This window comes from Rhinopithecus bieti, unplaced genomic scaffold (assembly GCF_001698545.2).
Source record: "Rhinopithecus bieti isolate Rb0 unplaced genomic scaffold, ASM169854v2 scaffold_31520, whole genome shotgun sequence".
Lineage (NCBI taxonomy): Eukaryota > Metazoa > Chordata > Mammalia > Primates > Cercopithecidae > Rhinopithecus > Rhinopithecus bieti.
This window is the reverse complement of record NW_016813369.1, coordinates 1-18,175: the sequence shown is the minus strand read 5'-3', so window position 1 is coordinate 18,175 and position 18,175 is coordinate 1. Positions and strand designations below refer to the sequence as shown.

General features: G+C 41.2%; 1 protein-coding gene across 1 annotated transcript; it reads right to left on the bottom strand.

Annotated features, from left to right (window-relative positions):
• Positions 1-1,179: 1,179 nt before the first annotated feature.
• Positions 1,180-17,303, bottom strand: LOC108512683 (piezo-type mechanosensitive ion channel component 2-like). The gene is made up of 9 exons (XM_017848043.1): positions 17,210-17,303; positions 16,970-17,066; positions 15,352-15,511; positions 11,021-11,110; positions 9,376-9,497; positions 7,913-7,984; positions 3,167-3,273; positions 1,775-1,873; positions 1,180-1,335 (listed from the first exon to the last, which is right to left on the bottom strand). Exons 2-9 carry the CDS (start codon positions 16,971-16,973, stop codon positions 1,180-1,182), a joined length of 810 nt encoding a protein of 269 aa, XP_017703532.1. The 5' UTR covers positions 16,974-17,066; positions 17,210-17,303.
• Between the last annotated feature and the right edge of the window lie 872 nt (positions 17,304-18,175).

Sequence of the window (18,175 nt, the reverse complement as noted above, 5' to 3'; positions counted from 1 at the left end):
TCCCAATTCTGTTTTTTTTGAGATGGAGTCTCGCTCTGTCGCCCAGGCTGGAGTGCAGTGGTGCAATCTCGGCTCACTGCAAGCTCCGCCTCCCAGTTCCTGCCATTCTCCTGCCTTAGACTTCCGAGCAGCTGGGACGACAGGTGCCTGCCACCACACCCGGCTAATTTTTTGTAGTTTTAGTAAAGACAGGGTTTCACTGTGTTAGCCAGGATGGTCTTGATCTCCTGACCTCCGCCCACCTTGGCCTCCCAAAGTGCTGGGATTACAAGCATGAGACACTGTGCCCAGCCAGAACTTCCCAGTTCTTACTTTGCAGCTGCACCTGTCAACCAGCTGGATGGGCCTCTCTGGAAAATCAGACACAAGCTCCACGAACCAGGAGTAGAAAAGTACATGGAAATTTACATGAAAGACCTTTGAGCTCTCCAAAGAGCTGCTACCAGTAGCATGCGTTCCTGACTTTATCTTAAATTTTACTCTATATATCAGGGGAAAATAGGATTCGTTTTACTAACAACTTATGCGAAAATGCACTTATTCTTTAAGACAGGGAGAGCTTTATCAGAGTGGAGATCCTTAACTGAAACTGGTGAAGTTTCATCGTCTGTCCTTTGATTCAGGTATGGTCTAGCACCTTCTTTATGTTGTCTGTAAGATACTTTTTTAAAAAAGAAACTAAGATGGGGGATAATTACATTGTTATATTTTATTTAAATAAATTCTTAAAGATGAATTGGGAAAGTCATATGGTAGTCATAGAAAAGAAAAGGAAAAGAATTTGGGGGAAGCAGAAATGGTAAATACTACACTAAAAAACAGGATCCTGGCATTTAAAAGCAGAAGGAACCTGGAGGTGTGGATGCTGCTACTCAAGGCCCAGCCATGGTTGTGCTTCACATGAGAGCTTGAGGGAAATGCACAATGTGAGGTCCCATAGGATCTGCTGAATCAGAACGTGCATTTAAATAAGATCCCAGGGTAAAATGTGTGAAGCACTGGTCTATGTCACTATCGAACTACTTGATTAGCAGTGGAGGGACATACAGACCAAAGCATTTTAGTGGCTGCCCCTGACTGAGTTCGGGAGAAAGGGCTTTCTATAAAATGTAAGAATAGGAATTCATTATTCATGTTTTTCCGTAACGAAGTGACTACAGCATAGGTAGCTGAATAACTTCAATTGTGCATTAGATTAATCAACAAATAATTTTTGACAGTATAATCAAAAGCCCTAGCACGGATCTGTGGTAGTGAGGAGCCCGCAGACTGCACTGGGTGGATCAGCCCAGGGAGAAGCTGGCTGTACCGAGTGCAGAAACTGGAAGATGGAGACTGAAAGGGACCCGAAAGAGAGATGGAGTAAAAGACATCTTTTATTAACTTATCCAGAATTTTACCAGCTTTCTGAGAAAAATTATCACCTTTTTTACTCATCAGAACTGATGCATGCAACCAGATGTGCCCCTTTTAAAATGAGATGTGACTCAGGCAACACCATGAGAAGGACGGAAAGTCTATCTGTATCTGCATTTTCTCTTTCTACTTTTCGAGTCTCTGGTGTCCATTTAAGAACAAGAGTCAAATAATAAGAACTTTGGCTTCTAAGAACTTGTTTTGGAAAACTTTTTCTAATAGTTTATGTTCCTGTAATTCCTTCATGGTACCATCTATAGAACCGAGAAAATGCAGAGATAGGGCAATAAAGGTATATTTCTCTACAGTTCTACAGAGCAGAGAGTCACACACTACACATCAGTAAAACATCAAATACCTTTGCAGCTCTGATTAAATACTGAAGAATAGTTTTGGGAAGTTTAATGACAGACTTTGGCAAGGCTAAAATGGCTGATGCAAACTTCCCAATAGCTCTCTACAAAGAAGGACAAAGCAAGAGTAATTAGTAGAAAAAACCAAAAACTAGTAATTTAATATATGATGTCAGTATGAATTCGTCTCTACAGTTACACCAACTAGGTTAAAAGGTGCCAGTCACTGAAGCTGGAATAAAATGTGCTCTGCTTGAAAGTTAGGAATAAAGAAAATAGTCATCATTGCATATAATCCATCCAACATAGTGAAGATGTTCATGTTCTCTCCTTGGCTGCATGATGAGTGGTAGTTAGAATAAAACTCTTTCGAATAAAAATAAATGAGTTAAGTCATTAGTATTTGATAAGCCCGTTGCAAACATGCGCAAAAACTCGGTCATGAAGAAACAGACACGAAGCAATGGGGGAAGAAAGAAAGCATCAGACCAAGGTGTCTCTATGGAGAGTTCAGTTTTTCAATGTCACTGGGAAAACAAAGCATGGGTGGGCCCCACCCACTTGAGAAGGCCTGGGCAAAAAACTGACGGCCTTATCATGGGCGTATCATGTGGCTTGATGGACATGATTCTATGTGCCTCATAGGAAAACAAATGGGAAATAACAGCCCTAGTATGTAGTTATTGATAAAAGAAACACAGACCAATTTTCATCCTATACGTAACTCTAATGACAAAGCCTCATCTTTAACAAGCATCGATTCACATTCACTCAATATGCTCCATTAGGCTGGTGAGCTATAGCTGAGAATGGGACAGCAGGTTCTAAAACAGAAAGCAGGTTCTAAAACAGAAAGGTAGCTAAGCTGAAGAAACCAGAACTGTGCCACGTATTTTTATTACTAGTTCAATATATTCTCAAATCTTTAGCAATACATATGAAATGGTTTTCAAACTTTGAAGCAATATTTAAATGATCATTTGCTCCAAAACAAAGAAAGGATTTTGTTTTATCACCTATCTCACATATTGAAATGTAAGTCCATTCAAGCAATCCAAAGCAATGCCAGAGAAATCTTTTTCACTTCCTGCTTGCAAGAAAAACGTTGAGTTCACCCAACGAAGCTTTATTTTTTGTTTATAGTATCAGAAACTGTTTCAGTGCAAGTGAATGAAAACCTGGCCTGCACACGATTCTTACTTGATACTAATTACGGTGTTGCTGGGAGCAGGCATCATTACAATTTCATTAGAAATAAAGAATGGCAGATGTAAATCAGAAGTTTCGGGGGAGCTATGACATATGAATATGACAGGAGGCGTCTAGGCCTGCAGTCAAGGTCTGTCAATAAGAAAAGCTCTCCCAACTAGCAAAGGAATGATTTTCCCCATAATTACCTGGAATGCTGACCTTCGTGGAGGCTCTTCATCTTCCTTCTTTAATTCTTCCTCTTCCTCCTCTTCACTATCCATTTCAAACAAATAATAATCTCCACTCCTGACCACTAAGCAAAACAAAATATTCACTTATTTCTTGAAAGACATATAAGGAAATTGGGGGCTTATTAATGAAATGTCCCCTAAAGATACACAAATTGTCCATAGGAGAACCACAATGAGAGATGTTGGCGAGAGGAAAACACACAAGATGAAGAGAACTCATCTTCGGCTAATGCTACGTGGTGTTGGCATGTTGGGTCTGCAGAGTATGAGGCCTTGTCTTTGCCATATAAGAGAATTGGCCACTACGGGGTGGTTCTGGTATGTTCTCCCTTCTTCATTGTAAATTTTACATAGATGAAGCAGATCAACTCTGCAGTAACCAGTTTTGTTACCTTGATGACCAAAATAACTGAACACTATCATTTCAAAATTCAGCAATTTTGGTCTTTAGACAAGGCCAAAGTGAGGTGGAGGATCAGGTTTGACTGGGCCCAAACCATTGCAGATAAGCCAATCAGGACGATTCAGGACCAAGGTCAGTGTCACCAACCTCCTCCTTCACTTTATACTGTGCAGACCTGACTTCTCCACATGTAACACAAGGGACAAAACATACATGGCAAGACATTTCAAAAAACAAACAAACAAACAAAAAAACACCCACACACTGCCATGAGGACGAAATGGGCAGGTAACATTGAAAACAAAATAATGACAACACAACAACAACGACAGTAACAACAAAAACACCACCAACAACAGCGCTCCGGCTGCTTCTACGTGTCATAGCCCTGAGACAGACTGAGAACGGCAGACAGGGTCCATAGGGTTTACAACTGCTAGGCTTCTGGTCAACGAGGAACTCCCCAGCCGCTTTCTGAAATTTGAGGAGCACTCTACTGACCACAAGACACAAAGCACAAACGGTATGGATCGTCTTTGCCTTGTCTGATGCTTTCGCTGCAAGAACATAATGCCTGTGTCAAGAGTGGGGAGCAGAGAAAACTACAATGTACACAGATTTAAGGAAATTTAATAAATTAAATCTTTATCAGTTTGATCATTATTTTAAGTCTATCAGAGAAAAGAGGCCCAGCATATACATTTCTGATGCTACAAGCAATGTCCCATCATTGCAGGAAAACATATTTTCAAATTATATTCAGGTTTTCAAATGCTCAGGTCTCTTTTGGATGACATATTGTGATGTCTTAAGTTATCTTTCGGGCCTATACATTGTAAGGTAATGGAAAACCTTGGCTTGTTTAAAATTAGTTGCTTGAATATCACTTCACATGGCCAAAAGTTAAGTAATTTTGCCCACGATTTCAGAAGAATCTGAAGCCTCCATTCATGAAGAGACAGAGTGGGTGAATTGGGCCTTATATCCTTGAACAGAAGCACTGTCATTTGTTATTTTCATTTTGAAGAAAGAACCAGGCCCAGAGTACTGGGTCCAGGCCCTGAGAAATAAATGCAATACAACACAAGTGAGAATAAGCAAGAACAAACCAAAGTTACAGCATTACATTTGACAGTGAAAAAGACCATTAAAGTAATGCCTTCACATAAGCCGAGAGATTCGCAGGAAAGTGACGTGGACTCTACATCACGTGGTCGTTTGGGAAAAACACAGACAATTATAAGATTGAGCATTTTACCCTCATTATAAGTTCCAAAATCAACATTAGCTTAAATTGTATTCAATCATACCTTCAATAACTTTTATTCATCTGGACAAGTTCAAAAGGTTTTCATCTCAAGCAGTTGTAACATTGGTTTTATCATTAGAAACCACCAATATTGGCCGGGCTTGGTGGCTCACGCCTGTAATCCCAGCACTTTGGGAGGCCGAGGTGGGCGGATCATGAGGTCAGAAGATGGAGACCATCCTGGTTAACACGGTGAAACTCCATCTCTACTAAAAATACCAAAAAATTAGCTGGGCGCAGTGGCAGGCGCCTGTAATCCCAGCTACTCAGGAGGCTGAGGCAGGAAAATGGCATGAACCCAGGAAGCGGAGGTTGCAGTGAGCCGAGATTGCGCCACTGCACTCCAGCCTGGGCGACAGAGCGAGACTCCGTCTCAAAAAAAAAAAAAAAAAAAGAAACCACCAATATTTATGTGAGCTAGTAGAATTATCCCATAATAAAAAAGAAAACGTAAAAAAGTCTCTTATTTCCTTATAAAATGTTACTGAAATGAAACTAGGAAAATAACAAGAGCATATTTTCATTCGTGCCATCTGTTAAATAGTTAGTAGAAAAGCTCTTATACACTTGTTTGTTAGCTCAGATGGAGAACCTGACTGCAGTCTGTGTCCACATACATATCATGGATGTTGATGTTACTGCTAAATTATTAAATTAGAAATCAACTTTTTAAATTCCACCACTTTTATCCTCAGAACTTGACCCTCTGTTTCAGATAATTATCAATAAGATGAAGCTTGGTATTAATTGAGGCAGTACTGAACCAATATTGAAACACACAGCATTGGAATGGAAGGTATCATTGAACAGCAATAATGCAATCTTACGTGTGTACATAGGTATGGAAGTAGGAGATTTGTCCCTGTACAGACCATGCTAAGATCTTCACTGCTTACCAATAACATCAAGAACATAGCAACATTTTTGTATTGTCAATAGATTCACACCTGTGTATCCAACTACACTAATTCTTGCACTTGGCTTCTCTAAGAAACAGTTGTTTGAAAACCCAGTAACTCAAAAGATCAAATTAAGGGCTTCAAACAAAGTACTTCCAGATCTAAAGATAAATTCTGGAACTCATCATAGACACAACAATAAAGCACACATTCTTTCCCTTTCATTCTTCATTTGCTTGTAAAAAAGAAATACATTTTGCAGCAAAAAATTTAGCACCACAGTCTGAATGATTCCAAACTATGAATTACACACATTTCTGCATTATTGCCTCATAAGGTTTTGTAACAAGGCACATTTAGTTTAACATCAGTCTTCAAGAACTTGATATAATGAGGGTGAAATGAACCAGAAAATCTAAAATCAACAACCTTCATAGGAAGTTCTTTAAATTATTACAACTTGTAAGATAGCTATCAAAGACCATATCCAATTCCTTTGCAAATGCAATTTTTAGATGAGGAAAGGAAAGGCAACCACCATGACTGCAGTGGGAATTTACCCCAGGTGAAGTGAAAAAACATTCAATATGACACAATTTTGAAATGGATAGGTCTCTCTAAACTAGCAGAGGCCCTTTAAAAACATAAAGACAAGCACAGTTTACTTGTGACTTGATAGAAACAGGCATCTTGTGAACTGCATTACCAGATTGTTAGCGTGACTGTTATGCCCTGAACAGTAAATAACAGTCACATTGAACTCCGAATGGAATCTTTTGTCTTTGGACTTGGGGAGAAAATTAAATAAAACTCTTTATAATCTTGTGTTTTTCTTTTCTTTTTTTGTCATAATGTTGAAATTCAATATTTAGGATTAAATTTGATTACATCCAGATATGCCAAGCAAATTTCAAATATTGCTTCATTAAACCAGCTTTCTGATTTAGAAAATTATGTCTTGGGAGAGACAGCCAATGTCAGATCTATGTGAAACCAATAATTAGGTATGGGAAGAAGTTCTAATTTATTTGATTTCCTAGTGATTCTAAATACCCTCCTAGTAGATTCACTGCTACAACTGTGTGATGTTATTTGTCTCAGTGATATTCCTTGTCCGATTAGATTAGCTACAAGTATGGAGACATCGTATAAGATATAAAAGACTGAAGAAGACATTATATGTAACTTGCAAAATAATAATTATTCAATATTCTAAGAAATGTAAAGAGGACTGGATTGGAATCGGTCATTCCACTATAATGCCATTGACCTATAGTGATATTTCCTTTGCTAAGCAGAGCAAATATAGCCACCAAGCTCCAGAATTCCTCATTCATCTTTATGATCAGGAGGGAAACACACTGCATTCTATGTGGCTATCAGGATCTGCTTTTAAAAATCGTTTTCTGGTTTTTGCTGTTCATTGGTCATCTCTGAGCATCAGGAGTCTTGAATGTTGTGCCGCATTTGGGCATTGGAATTTGGAGTGCCTTTTTGAAACTGGGGAGGAGGCGAAGTAAGAAAGTGAGTGCATTTTAAGTTATCCCTCATCTTTCTATTTAATAAATTGCCAAAAATCCTCAAATGCAAATAAAATCAAAGCTATGGGAACGACGGGAGGGGAGGCTCACTGGCATCCATGCCTAGTGCCTTACAGAGAGGGTCACTGACACTTTGAATAGAATGATCATCCTTACATCGGAGTCCAAGGTGGAGCTCAAGCTCATTTGTAGTAAGGGTATTTAGCCATAAAATATGCACGTGAATAGGGCTCTAGACCTCAGAATTGGACAATATAATATTCAATTCTTCTTCCCTTGCTGAGCCCAGAAATTGTGCTCTAGAGTCTATAAGCCACATGTTTGGCTTTCTTCAGCCAGCACAGGAATGTTTGTGCTGACGTTCCTGGAAGAATTGGACCTCGGGCTCAAAGACCCACTGACACTGAAATTTTCCTACACTCCGACCCCCTATCAAGTCACAAGGATCAAACCATGCATGGAACACATGGGTCATGGGAATGTCTGAATTCTGGTCAAGGATATAAGGGTTAGAGTTGATGAGGTTGTAAGAGGATCAAGAAAACCTACTGGAAGCATGATCAACCCAAGGCCGCCACCACTGCTTTTTTTTGCCCTTGGCTTTCTGTTTGTCTGCTTCTCCTAAAATAAAATATGTCCAAATATTAATTCGTATAAAGTTAGAAAACAAATTTTGAAAACCACGCTTTAACAACTCAATTGTCAAATCTAGATAAATTGCAAAAGTATATCAGAGGTCAGGTAAGGAACTATATTGAATCTGAAAAATATACATGTATTAACAGTCAATTTCACAAGATAAATACTCATTGTTCTTTTAACAGTATGCTACATTTTCACTTTCTTCTTAGTGACTGAGGGCATATAAAGACATGAAAAAAGAAAGGATTATCTGTCAAAAATACATCCCACATTGAATATTCCATTGAATTAACAGAAAGGAAGCGTCCCCCAAATTTTATAGAATCATTTACTGGCAAATAATTTGTTAAAGTACATAAACTACAATAAGTAGAATTTTTTCTTGTGATTATTTTAATGCATGGCTGGAAAATATAAATGTCCTAGTCACGAATAGATACTATGCACTGGGAAAATATCATGCATTATTTCTCCATTCCATTCACATAGAGAAGCATGCAAGCCTCTATAAAAGATCCTTTAAACTTTAATTTGATATAATAAATCTATAATTAGATATAATGAATATATATTTCATGGTAAGTTTCATTTGAGCAGGCAATAATTGAATGATATTTTAGGTACCAATATTCAGGTGCCGCATAAAATACACATACATATTTCATTTCCATATAAAATTTATAGAAATAAAAGATAACAGTAGACTGTACATCAGAAATATATCCCTTAAAGAAACAAATTAAGCAGGCTGGGCATGGTGGCTCACGCCTGTAATCCCAGCACTTTGGGAGGCCGGGGCAGGCAGATCACGAGGTCAGGAGATTGAGACCATCTGGGCTAACCCGGTGAAACCCCATCTCTGCTAAAATACAAAAAAATAAGCCGGGCATGGTGGCGGATGCCTGTAGTCCCAGCTATTTGGGAGGCTGAGGCAGGAGAATGGTGTGAACCTGGGAGGCGGAGCTTGCAGTGAGCCAAGATGGCGCGACTGCCCTCCAGCCTGGGCGACAGAGCGAGACTCCATCTCAAAACAAATAAACAAAACAAAACAAAAAAAGAAACAAATTAAGCAAAATCCTGCCAATCTACTGCAGAAACAGATGTCTGTGGAACAAAAGCTAGGTTATGTGTTTGTTAAAGCTATCTTGCTGAAGAGTAGATACTTGTAAAGTAATTGATTCATCAAATATATACTTTATGAAACTAATGAATGTATCCATTCACAATGGGAAAATAAAGCTTGCTGAATCAAAAAAGTGTATTGATAATCTTGGCAGAATAAAAAGTAATGTTATTTTACAGTCCTGCTCAATATCAAGCTACTATTCAATGTTAAGGTACTTGAATAACAGGAAAATGTCTTGACGTACTTTCATCATCCTCTTCAGAGAGTTTTTGCATGTCCTGGCCTTCCCCTGGCTCCTGGGTCAAGCTCAGCATCCTCTCCTTACCCTTTTTATATTTCTGTTGCCTGGCCTTGATGCGATCCATCCTATAAAGTAAAATAACGTTAGTAATGCCAAGAACACATTCATTGTTCTCATGTGGTCAGTACTTTGGACTTACGCTGGTATGTATGTAGCTAAATTCATGCACAAATCACTTTGGAATATTTGGGAATTGTACAATGGTTGCTCATTAGCAACAAGTATCCCTTTCTTTTATATACATATTTGTGTGTGTGTGTGTGTGTGTGTGTGTGTGTTTGGGTCTGTATTCCCATGTTATTTGGCACTGCATAGATGCTAGTCTTAATAATATGATCAATAATGATTATGCTAAAGTCAGGTAAGCTATACTTGACGTCCACTCACATCTTGTATCATAGTCAGCTTGAACATTGCATATTATGAAATACAAGTCCTTTATTCTCCCAAGTTTTGCATTCTTAAACAAATGGAAAGATTTAGCAAAGAGAATTACTGTAATAAACCTCACTTATGGGAAATTAGGAACATATTCTAAACGTGAGTCCAAATTTGTTATTCTTCTAGGCCTGATTTGGATAACTAGAAACACCAGCAGAAACAGTTGTACCATATTGCATTTACATTATAAATTTTATATATAATTTATATATAATTTATGTCTTTAGGAAAATAATCATGCTGTGGAATAATCTAATTTATACTAAGAAATATTTCTGCTTGGGAAAAAGCGCTGGGAAATAAGGTCAGAATGAGATAAAACTGCCTTAGCAAACTTAGGGAACTTTCCCAGTGGGCAAATGGTGTCTCCATTTTCTTGGGAAAAGTGTCTAGGCTTATAATTCCATGGCCATCGCCTTTTAAACCTGGTTCCCAAACAGTCCTCAGAGGTTCCATCATTGCTGGAAAATTCACTCTAAGAAGATTCTTTTCCATGGAATTCCCAAGTCTCCGGAGTGGAGTCAGTCTACCCTTTGGCTCATCCAGAATGGGATAGTGGGAAAAACCTTAGATGGGATATAAAGAACTCTGGCTTATATTTCTAGTGTTGCCTCTAGTTAATGTTGACTCTAAGTCATCTAATACCAGAGTCATCAGTTTCTTTCCAAAGAGACTGGATGAAGTATGCTTCCAAAGCTGACTCCACATTTACCCCCTTAGATGGAATAGATGCTTATATCAAGTACTTGGCACTGAGCAAGACCCTGTCTCGTTTATTAGCTAGTTTAATCTTTACCAAAACCCATGAAGGCAGAATTGTGAGTCCAGAAAACTCAAATTTAGAGAACTTAAACTGACCTGTTCAAGGTTCTAAAGTAAGTCACTGAGCTAGCAACTGATCCCTGGTCCTCTGCAAGAGAGCACCCATTTCCACCATTCTGGAGCGATCTTTCTGTTAAACTGCTTTCACTTTCAGTCTAGTGGCATGAGCAACTGCCCCCGCACAAGAATAAATAAATAGGAAGTTGTGAAAGTCCATACATATATATTTTTCAGGGGTTTGAGGCTCCCCAAGAGTGGAGCACCAGCTGAATGTGGTCACACAATCAGGAGACGGAAGGAGGATGAGCATCAGTAGCATCCTTACTGTCGCTTCAGCTGGTCCATGGACTTCTTCTCTTCCTCAATTCTTGCCTTCACAGCTTTTACAATTGTGGCCTGGAAAAGTTCAGCTTCTCTAAAGGGGAAGTGGAAACATGAACAAGTCAGTATTCTTGCCATTGTTGTTCATCTCTTCCTGAAAATTATTACTAAGGGTTAGAAAACATAACATCTCTTTATGACAGCTGCTTGTAGTTTCCTGGCTGGGAGTGGGAGTCAACAAGGCCCCTTCTAGAAGCCTTTTCCCACTAGGCTAACAGGGCACAGCCTTCCCCCTGGGAGTGAAGAGGCTGCTCACAAGCCTGGTAGTGAAGATCGGTGAAGAGAAAGTGTTTTGTATTCTCCAAGACACTGAAGCCCACGAGCCTCTTCAAACCCGTCCCACTGAACGTTAGACTTCAGTAAAGCATTCTCACCTGACCTTACTGCAGTTATACCAATGGGAGAAATTTGCAAAAAGGGTACATTCAGATTCATTTTCTACTCAGTGAGCAGAAACTGGGGATTCCTTCAGGGACTATGTGAAGGCCAACTTCCTGCTCCATCTGCGGGACTTTTAGTCTCTTGTCCCTGATTCTCTTCTTCCTGTCATTCCACTCCCTTCTGTTCTTTCTCACTTTTCAGGTCAACTTCAGTGTCTCCATAAATCTCCTCAACCTTCTTCATATTCTCAGCTCTGTCACACTATTACATGCTTCACAAATCCCATATCTGCAGGAACCTGACGGTGTGCCCGCCCTGTCCTGAGAGGGGCTGTTGGCAGCTGCTGGAAGAAACGCCCGCCTGGGCAGACGGTTCTCTGCAGAGCCCCCGACTCCTTGGAGTCTTCTGCTTCTCCACAGTGGCTGTTTCAAACTCTGCTATGCTTTTCTCAAGTCTTGAAGTCTGTGGAGTGGTTTCTCACTCCTAGTAAATGACCTAACTTCCTGCTTCCCTTAAGAGGGAACACAAATCTTAAGGCAGTAAGTTCCTCAGTTTCCTGCACCATCCCTCCCACAGGAGTCCTGCAGGGACAGTGGAAGAGGTACCGTTCACCTGCCTAGGCCTGCCTTGTGCTCCAGGTCCCTTCCCCACCCCTAGCCTGGGGGACACAAAATTCCTGCGTCTCTCTCTCTCTTGTTGCTTTTCCAACCTTTCCATCAGTACTGAATTCTGTCCATAAACATGCAAATGTGCTCAAGTCTTGCTAACCTTAAAAAAAAGAAAAAGAAAACTCATACATCCCCACATCCCACATTTTCCTATTCAGGGACTTACATCACTCCCCCTTCACAGTCAGATGTCTTGAGGTCTTGTCTCTAAGCCTTTACAACTCCCACCTCTGCTTGTTGCTGTCTGACTTTGACCCCACTGTCAAGGTCACCAATTTCAATGTTCAGTTGTTATTTGTGTCCTTATATAACCTATCTGATGGACTTCCACTTGGAAAGGATCTTCCTCAGGCTCCTAAGGCAACGTGCTCTCCTAGTTTTCCTTTTTCCTTTGTGGCTTAGGCTGCTTGGTCTTCTTTACAACCTCTTTCTTTGCCCATCTCTCAAACGTGAATGTTCCCCAGGGTTCTCTTCTCATTTTTCACACCCCTCTCAGCAGCTGCAACTCACCTCCTTCAATTCTATCTGTGCGATGATGGCACTCCATCTACTCTCTTCTCCAAGCCTGTCCATGCATCTGCCCACTGGACTTCCCAACTGGTTGAGTTTCATGTGCCCATGAGACCTACAACTCCACAGCTGCGGTCAGTCTTCTCTCCCTGTTTGAGTTCCTATATTTAGGACTGGCACCACCGTTCGGCTAAGCCAGAATCCCGGGCACATCACCCTCTATGCTTCCCTTTCTGTCACCATCTCCCTTCCTTCCAAGCAGTTTTCCAGCTGTGCCTATTTTGCCTCTGGAATACCTTTCTCCGTGATCCTATCCTGGTCCAGCTGCTACCTCAACCCTGGATTATCATTGCAGCTGCTTAGCTGTCTTTCTGCCTACGGAGCTGCCTATACCCATCTGTTCTCCATACCACAGAGTGAGCTTCCTGAAATGCAAATACAGTCATACCACTTGCTTGTTTAAACACTGCAAGGCCTTCCTAAGACTGTGGGAGTATTTCTAAAGACAGAATCCTGGCTGATAGCCCCCCAGGGACCTGGTCTCTCCTGACCTGGAGCTTATCGCTCGCCACTCACTGTTCTCATCTTCCAATCTCAGTGCTGCAGTCACTGTGAGCTTCTGATGGCTACTTCCCTCCGTAGCTTCACTGGGCTGCTTCCCCTGCCTTCTCCTCTGACTAACTCCTCTTCATCCTTCAGCCTGCACTGGGAATGGAAGGCCACCTGGTTCACACCCCTGCGGCTGGTTATATTCCCTTGATATGACCTCATGGCTCCCGGAGTGTCTCCTACCGTCACACCTGCTGTCGTCCGAATGTCTGCATCCCCCACAATTCACATGTGGAAATCCTGACTCCCAAGGTGACGGACAGGAGGTGAGGCCTTTTGGAGATGACTGAGCGGAAAAGCAGAGCCCTCCTGAATGGGATTACTATCTTTATAAAAGAAGCGCAAGGGAGGTCTCTTGCCCCTTCCACCAAAATAGGATGCAGTGGGAAGATGGCCATCTGTGAGGAAGTGGGCCCCAGGCTGACACTGAATCTGCCCGAACCTTGACTTTGGACTTTCCACCCTCTGGAACTGTAAGAAATAAGTGTCTACTGTTTATAGACCACCTACTTTATGGTATTTTTGTTATGTCTGCCCAAATGGACTGAGACGATACCAGGTGTACTGTAGTAGAATTGCTTGCTCACATGCCACTTGCCTGCAGGTCTGTGAGCTCTGTGAGGGCAGAGGTGAGCATCACCTCTTTGTAACAGAGTAGGCAGTGGAAAAATGAATGCATGAATGAATGTGAATGCTTTGGACACACTATTATGAGTTCAATGCTTATTTATCAACCCATGGCTTTTCTTTAACAGGCATGAACTGTACTCTGAACCATAGTTATCCCTCTTACTATAACATGAAGGTCGTGATTTCTAAATCATCGTGACAACTTCGGGAAAAAGACACTGGGGAACATTCACATTTGACAGATGGGCAAAGAAAGAGGTTGCAAAAAAGACCTAGAAGCCTGAACCACAAGGGAAAAGGGGAAATTAGGAGAGCACATTGCCTTAGGAGCCTGATGAAGATTGTTTTCAGTGGAAGTTCATCAGATAGGTTATACAAGGACCTCTACAGACCAAATGTTTTGGGAAAGGCAAACAAGAGGCATTTACCTGCAAAAATACCAGCTGTTTATGTACGAGTAAATAAGGTTACTATTGGGATGAAACACTGTATTCTGCTCTGAAAAAAATGACCTGGGTATTAGAAAATGATTATAACAATGAATTCCAGGGCAATGCGGTACACAAAGTCATTGTCATCCACGGAATGAGGGCTGGGTGTGCCACGAGGCTCCTCTGACTAACTGCAGGTCCCCGACTAGGGCCTCTTTCTATTTGACTCCAAGTTAGGTAACAGAGGCTGACAACTGCCATCATATAAATGGACCTTGGAAATAAACATTGTGTTTATCATGGCAGGGAAAGAGAACAGACTCTAGAAAAACTGTAGGTAAACACAGATATGTTCATCTAAACCTCAAGTCAAATGATAGATATTGGTAATTTCATATAATAGAACCCAGTATCCATCAGCTTATTCACACCAAGACTGTGATGTGACCTAGGCAAGGTCTGAGTTTCTGAGAGGAACAGACACAGCAGCTGGGGGCCACAGAGCTAGTCATCAACACCCAGCCCCCGCCTCAGGGCACTTCGCTTTATTACCTCTCTGCAATCTTTTTTCCTAAACTTACAAGAGCAGGGGCAAAAACTGGAAGAAGAATAGAGCCTAGGAGGAAAAACAGGTAGTAATGCAAATTGTGTCAGTGGCTCAGAGAAGAAAAGCAGGCTAGTAGGGGGAGGTAGGTGTAAGATGGACTAAACTCTAGACCAGTGTGGCATATGTTACTGTTTTGTCTGAGACCAGACTGAGCCACTTTTGGAGAAGTGGTGGATTCTGAAAGGGCTTCAATTGACCAGTGAGCCTGTGGCCTTCCATGGCAGCCCCATTCCTTGTGAAGCCTGATGGTTACATAGGCTTTCCTGTTGCTCTTCTATTTTAAAGGCCTTGTGCTAAATTCTTCTTGGATTGGTTTTGCTGGAAGGGATTCCTTAACTTCTTGTGGGTTCTTGAAGCAAGCTCAGACAGAAATTACAGTGCAATATTATTTCAGGCACGTTTCTTGGGAGAAACCACCTGATTTCATGGCCCGACCCACCTTGACGCCAGAATCTGGGAAGCTTTGATATCAGCCACAACATGTAGGAAATAATAACTCATGAAAACTCTTCTTTGCAGCAGGAGGAAGGCAAAACATATGCTGTCCCAAATGATTCCTGCTTCCCCACTGGGTAGTGTACAGGGTGAATTAGCAGCAGCTGTGGTAATAGTAGAAAAACACAGAATAAAATTAACATCCATTTCCAGTGCTATTTCATACAATCTGGAGTATGGTCAGGCTTGGAAATACAGGCATGAAAGCAGCAGTCTGAGGCTCTGACTTATGAGTTGATTTATCTACAAGGAGGTCACACACTTCCAATCCAATATCAACACTGATTCATAAGGCTGACCATGCCGTGAACTCTTCACACTATACGGCTCAGGAGGGTCCCTTTAACATGGGAGGCCTCCTGAGTATTTCTCTCTCTCAGGAAGAAAGGCACCTCCAACAAGGGCCACAGAGAAGTAATGTCCCAGTGCCAGAGGAAATGCTCTTATACAAAAGAACACACCCATTCTGGGAATGGGCTATACCCAGGGGTAACCAGCAGAGTAATGAACACAGCATGGCTTATTAGAAGGACTATCAACAGTATGCCTTATCTTAGGTGAAAAACAAAGTCCCAGTGAGGTTTTGGCAAACGATAGTCTGAAACAGAAACCACATATTTAAAAAAAAAATGAATCTTTAAAAAAGACTGGGTGTGGTGGCTCATACGTGTAATCCCAGCACTTTGAGAAACTGAGGCAGGAGGACTGCTTGAGGCCAGGAGTTCAAGACCAACCTGGGCAATATCTCTACAAAAAATTAAAAAATTAGCCAGGCATGGTGGTGCAGCTACTCAGGAGGCAGCTACTGTGGTCCCAGCTGCTCAGGAGGCAGAGGTGGGAGGATCGCTGGAGCCCAGGGGCTCAAGGTTACGGTGAGCTGTGATTGTGCCACTGTAGTCCAGCCTGGGTAACAGAGACCCTGTCTGGAAATATTTTCACAAAAATAGATAAATAGATAAATAATAATAAATAAACAGAGAGAGCACTGTGTCCAAGTAGCACCCATTCTGGGTGCCGTGGTAGACCACCGTGATGTAGTCCTCGGTTCTGGGGTAAGAGGCAGCGTGGTGGCAATGACACTTCTGCCTTTGTCTTGGCTGGAGTCTAACTCTAGAAATCCTCATGCTCCGCCCAACTGTTTCCCTGAGTTTGAAGCCCTCTGAGTTTCCCGAGGACAAGAGGAACCTGAAGTCAGAGTTACTTAATGACCCAAGACGTTAAATGGAACAACAGCAGGTTTGAGTGGGCTTCTGGAATCCTTCGTAATCATGACTCAAAAACTCCGGGGAGTTACTACAGCACTACATCCAATCTCCAGACCTCAGACTCCAAGTCCTCAGCATTTCAGAAGTTTCAAGAAGATGATCAAAGAGGCTTAGCATAAGGCATCTCATGTTATAGACAATAGATTCACAATGTACTACAGTTCTATAGCCTCCATCTGCAGATAACTGACCCCACTTTCGTATCTTTATGTGCTTTGGCCCACTTTTAAAATTAGAACAATACAGCTATCCTCCCTCTTCTGCCTTTCTGCTTCCACATTTGCTTCTCATACTTACGCATTTGATAGCCTTTGACTGTGCAGGCCAGGCTGAAAGCTTGGATCAACCAACAACTATTGTGCACCAGTGTTCCAATGTATCCACATGCTCCTATCTGAAAAACAAGAGAGGGGGATAATTCTGAAGCTGCACCCAGAAAAAAATGTGGTGTTTTATGATCCCAACGTGTGCAAGAATCCACAAGGTCTCAGTGATAATGATTCCAGGAGATGCCAATTGTACCTAAAATTCAGTCACCTGTGATACTGCTTCAGGAGTAGTAAATTCCTGGGAAAAATTAAACCGAACGAGTAAAGAAAAGGTCTTTCATGTAATGTTTTCTGTACTTGGAAGCACCAGTTTATCAAGAGGAAGTCTTGGATGATCACAGAAATAAATCCCAACTCTGTGATAATGAATGGGTGTGCACTGAACCCTAGGACTTGGACTTTGGTACAGTTATTTTCTTACAAGCAAGACAAATATAACCTATGCTGTTCCCTGGAGGTCATCCCAGACCTCAGCCACAGGGTGTAGCTCTTAGAACAGAACAGAGTATGTGCTTTATGTCTTGTTTGACCAATTCTCTCGGTAAAGAAATTTTTTTTGTAAATTGGCAGGTGGTTATCTCATAACAATGAATTTTTTGTTACAGTTAAGTTTAAATCCTGAGCTAGAAAATGTTTAAACAAGTATGAATCACTGCAAGCCAATACATAAAGGTGACAGCTACATCGTGTGTGTTTCCTGGGAACATGTGAGGGAGGAGAATATCATTAGGATTTGCTCCCACAGCAGCGGTAACTCAGTATGGATTCCCCAGCCCTGGGAATATTCCAGGCCTACACCGTCATATCCTGCTTTTGTTCCTGTTTTCCACGCTAAGAATGCCTCCCCGGCTTGTCTCCCTGCAGACCCTTCAATCTATTTATGAGGCTCTGCTGAGTTCAAATGGCATCACCTCCAGGAAGCTTCTTCCCAGCTTATCTAAGCAAGATATTAGGCATCCTTTTTTCTCGCTTTGTTTCTCAAAAATGTTGTAATAATTATTTAACAGATTGCATCATAATTATTTATAAGTAGGTCTACCTTCCTTTGTAGAATGTGAATTCTTTGAGGGCAAAACCTGAGAACTGTTTATGTCTATTTCTTCAATACATCAAATAGTGCTCAGCAAAAAACAGGTCTGCAATACAGGTTTACAGAATGAATGAATGAACGAAC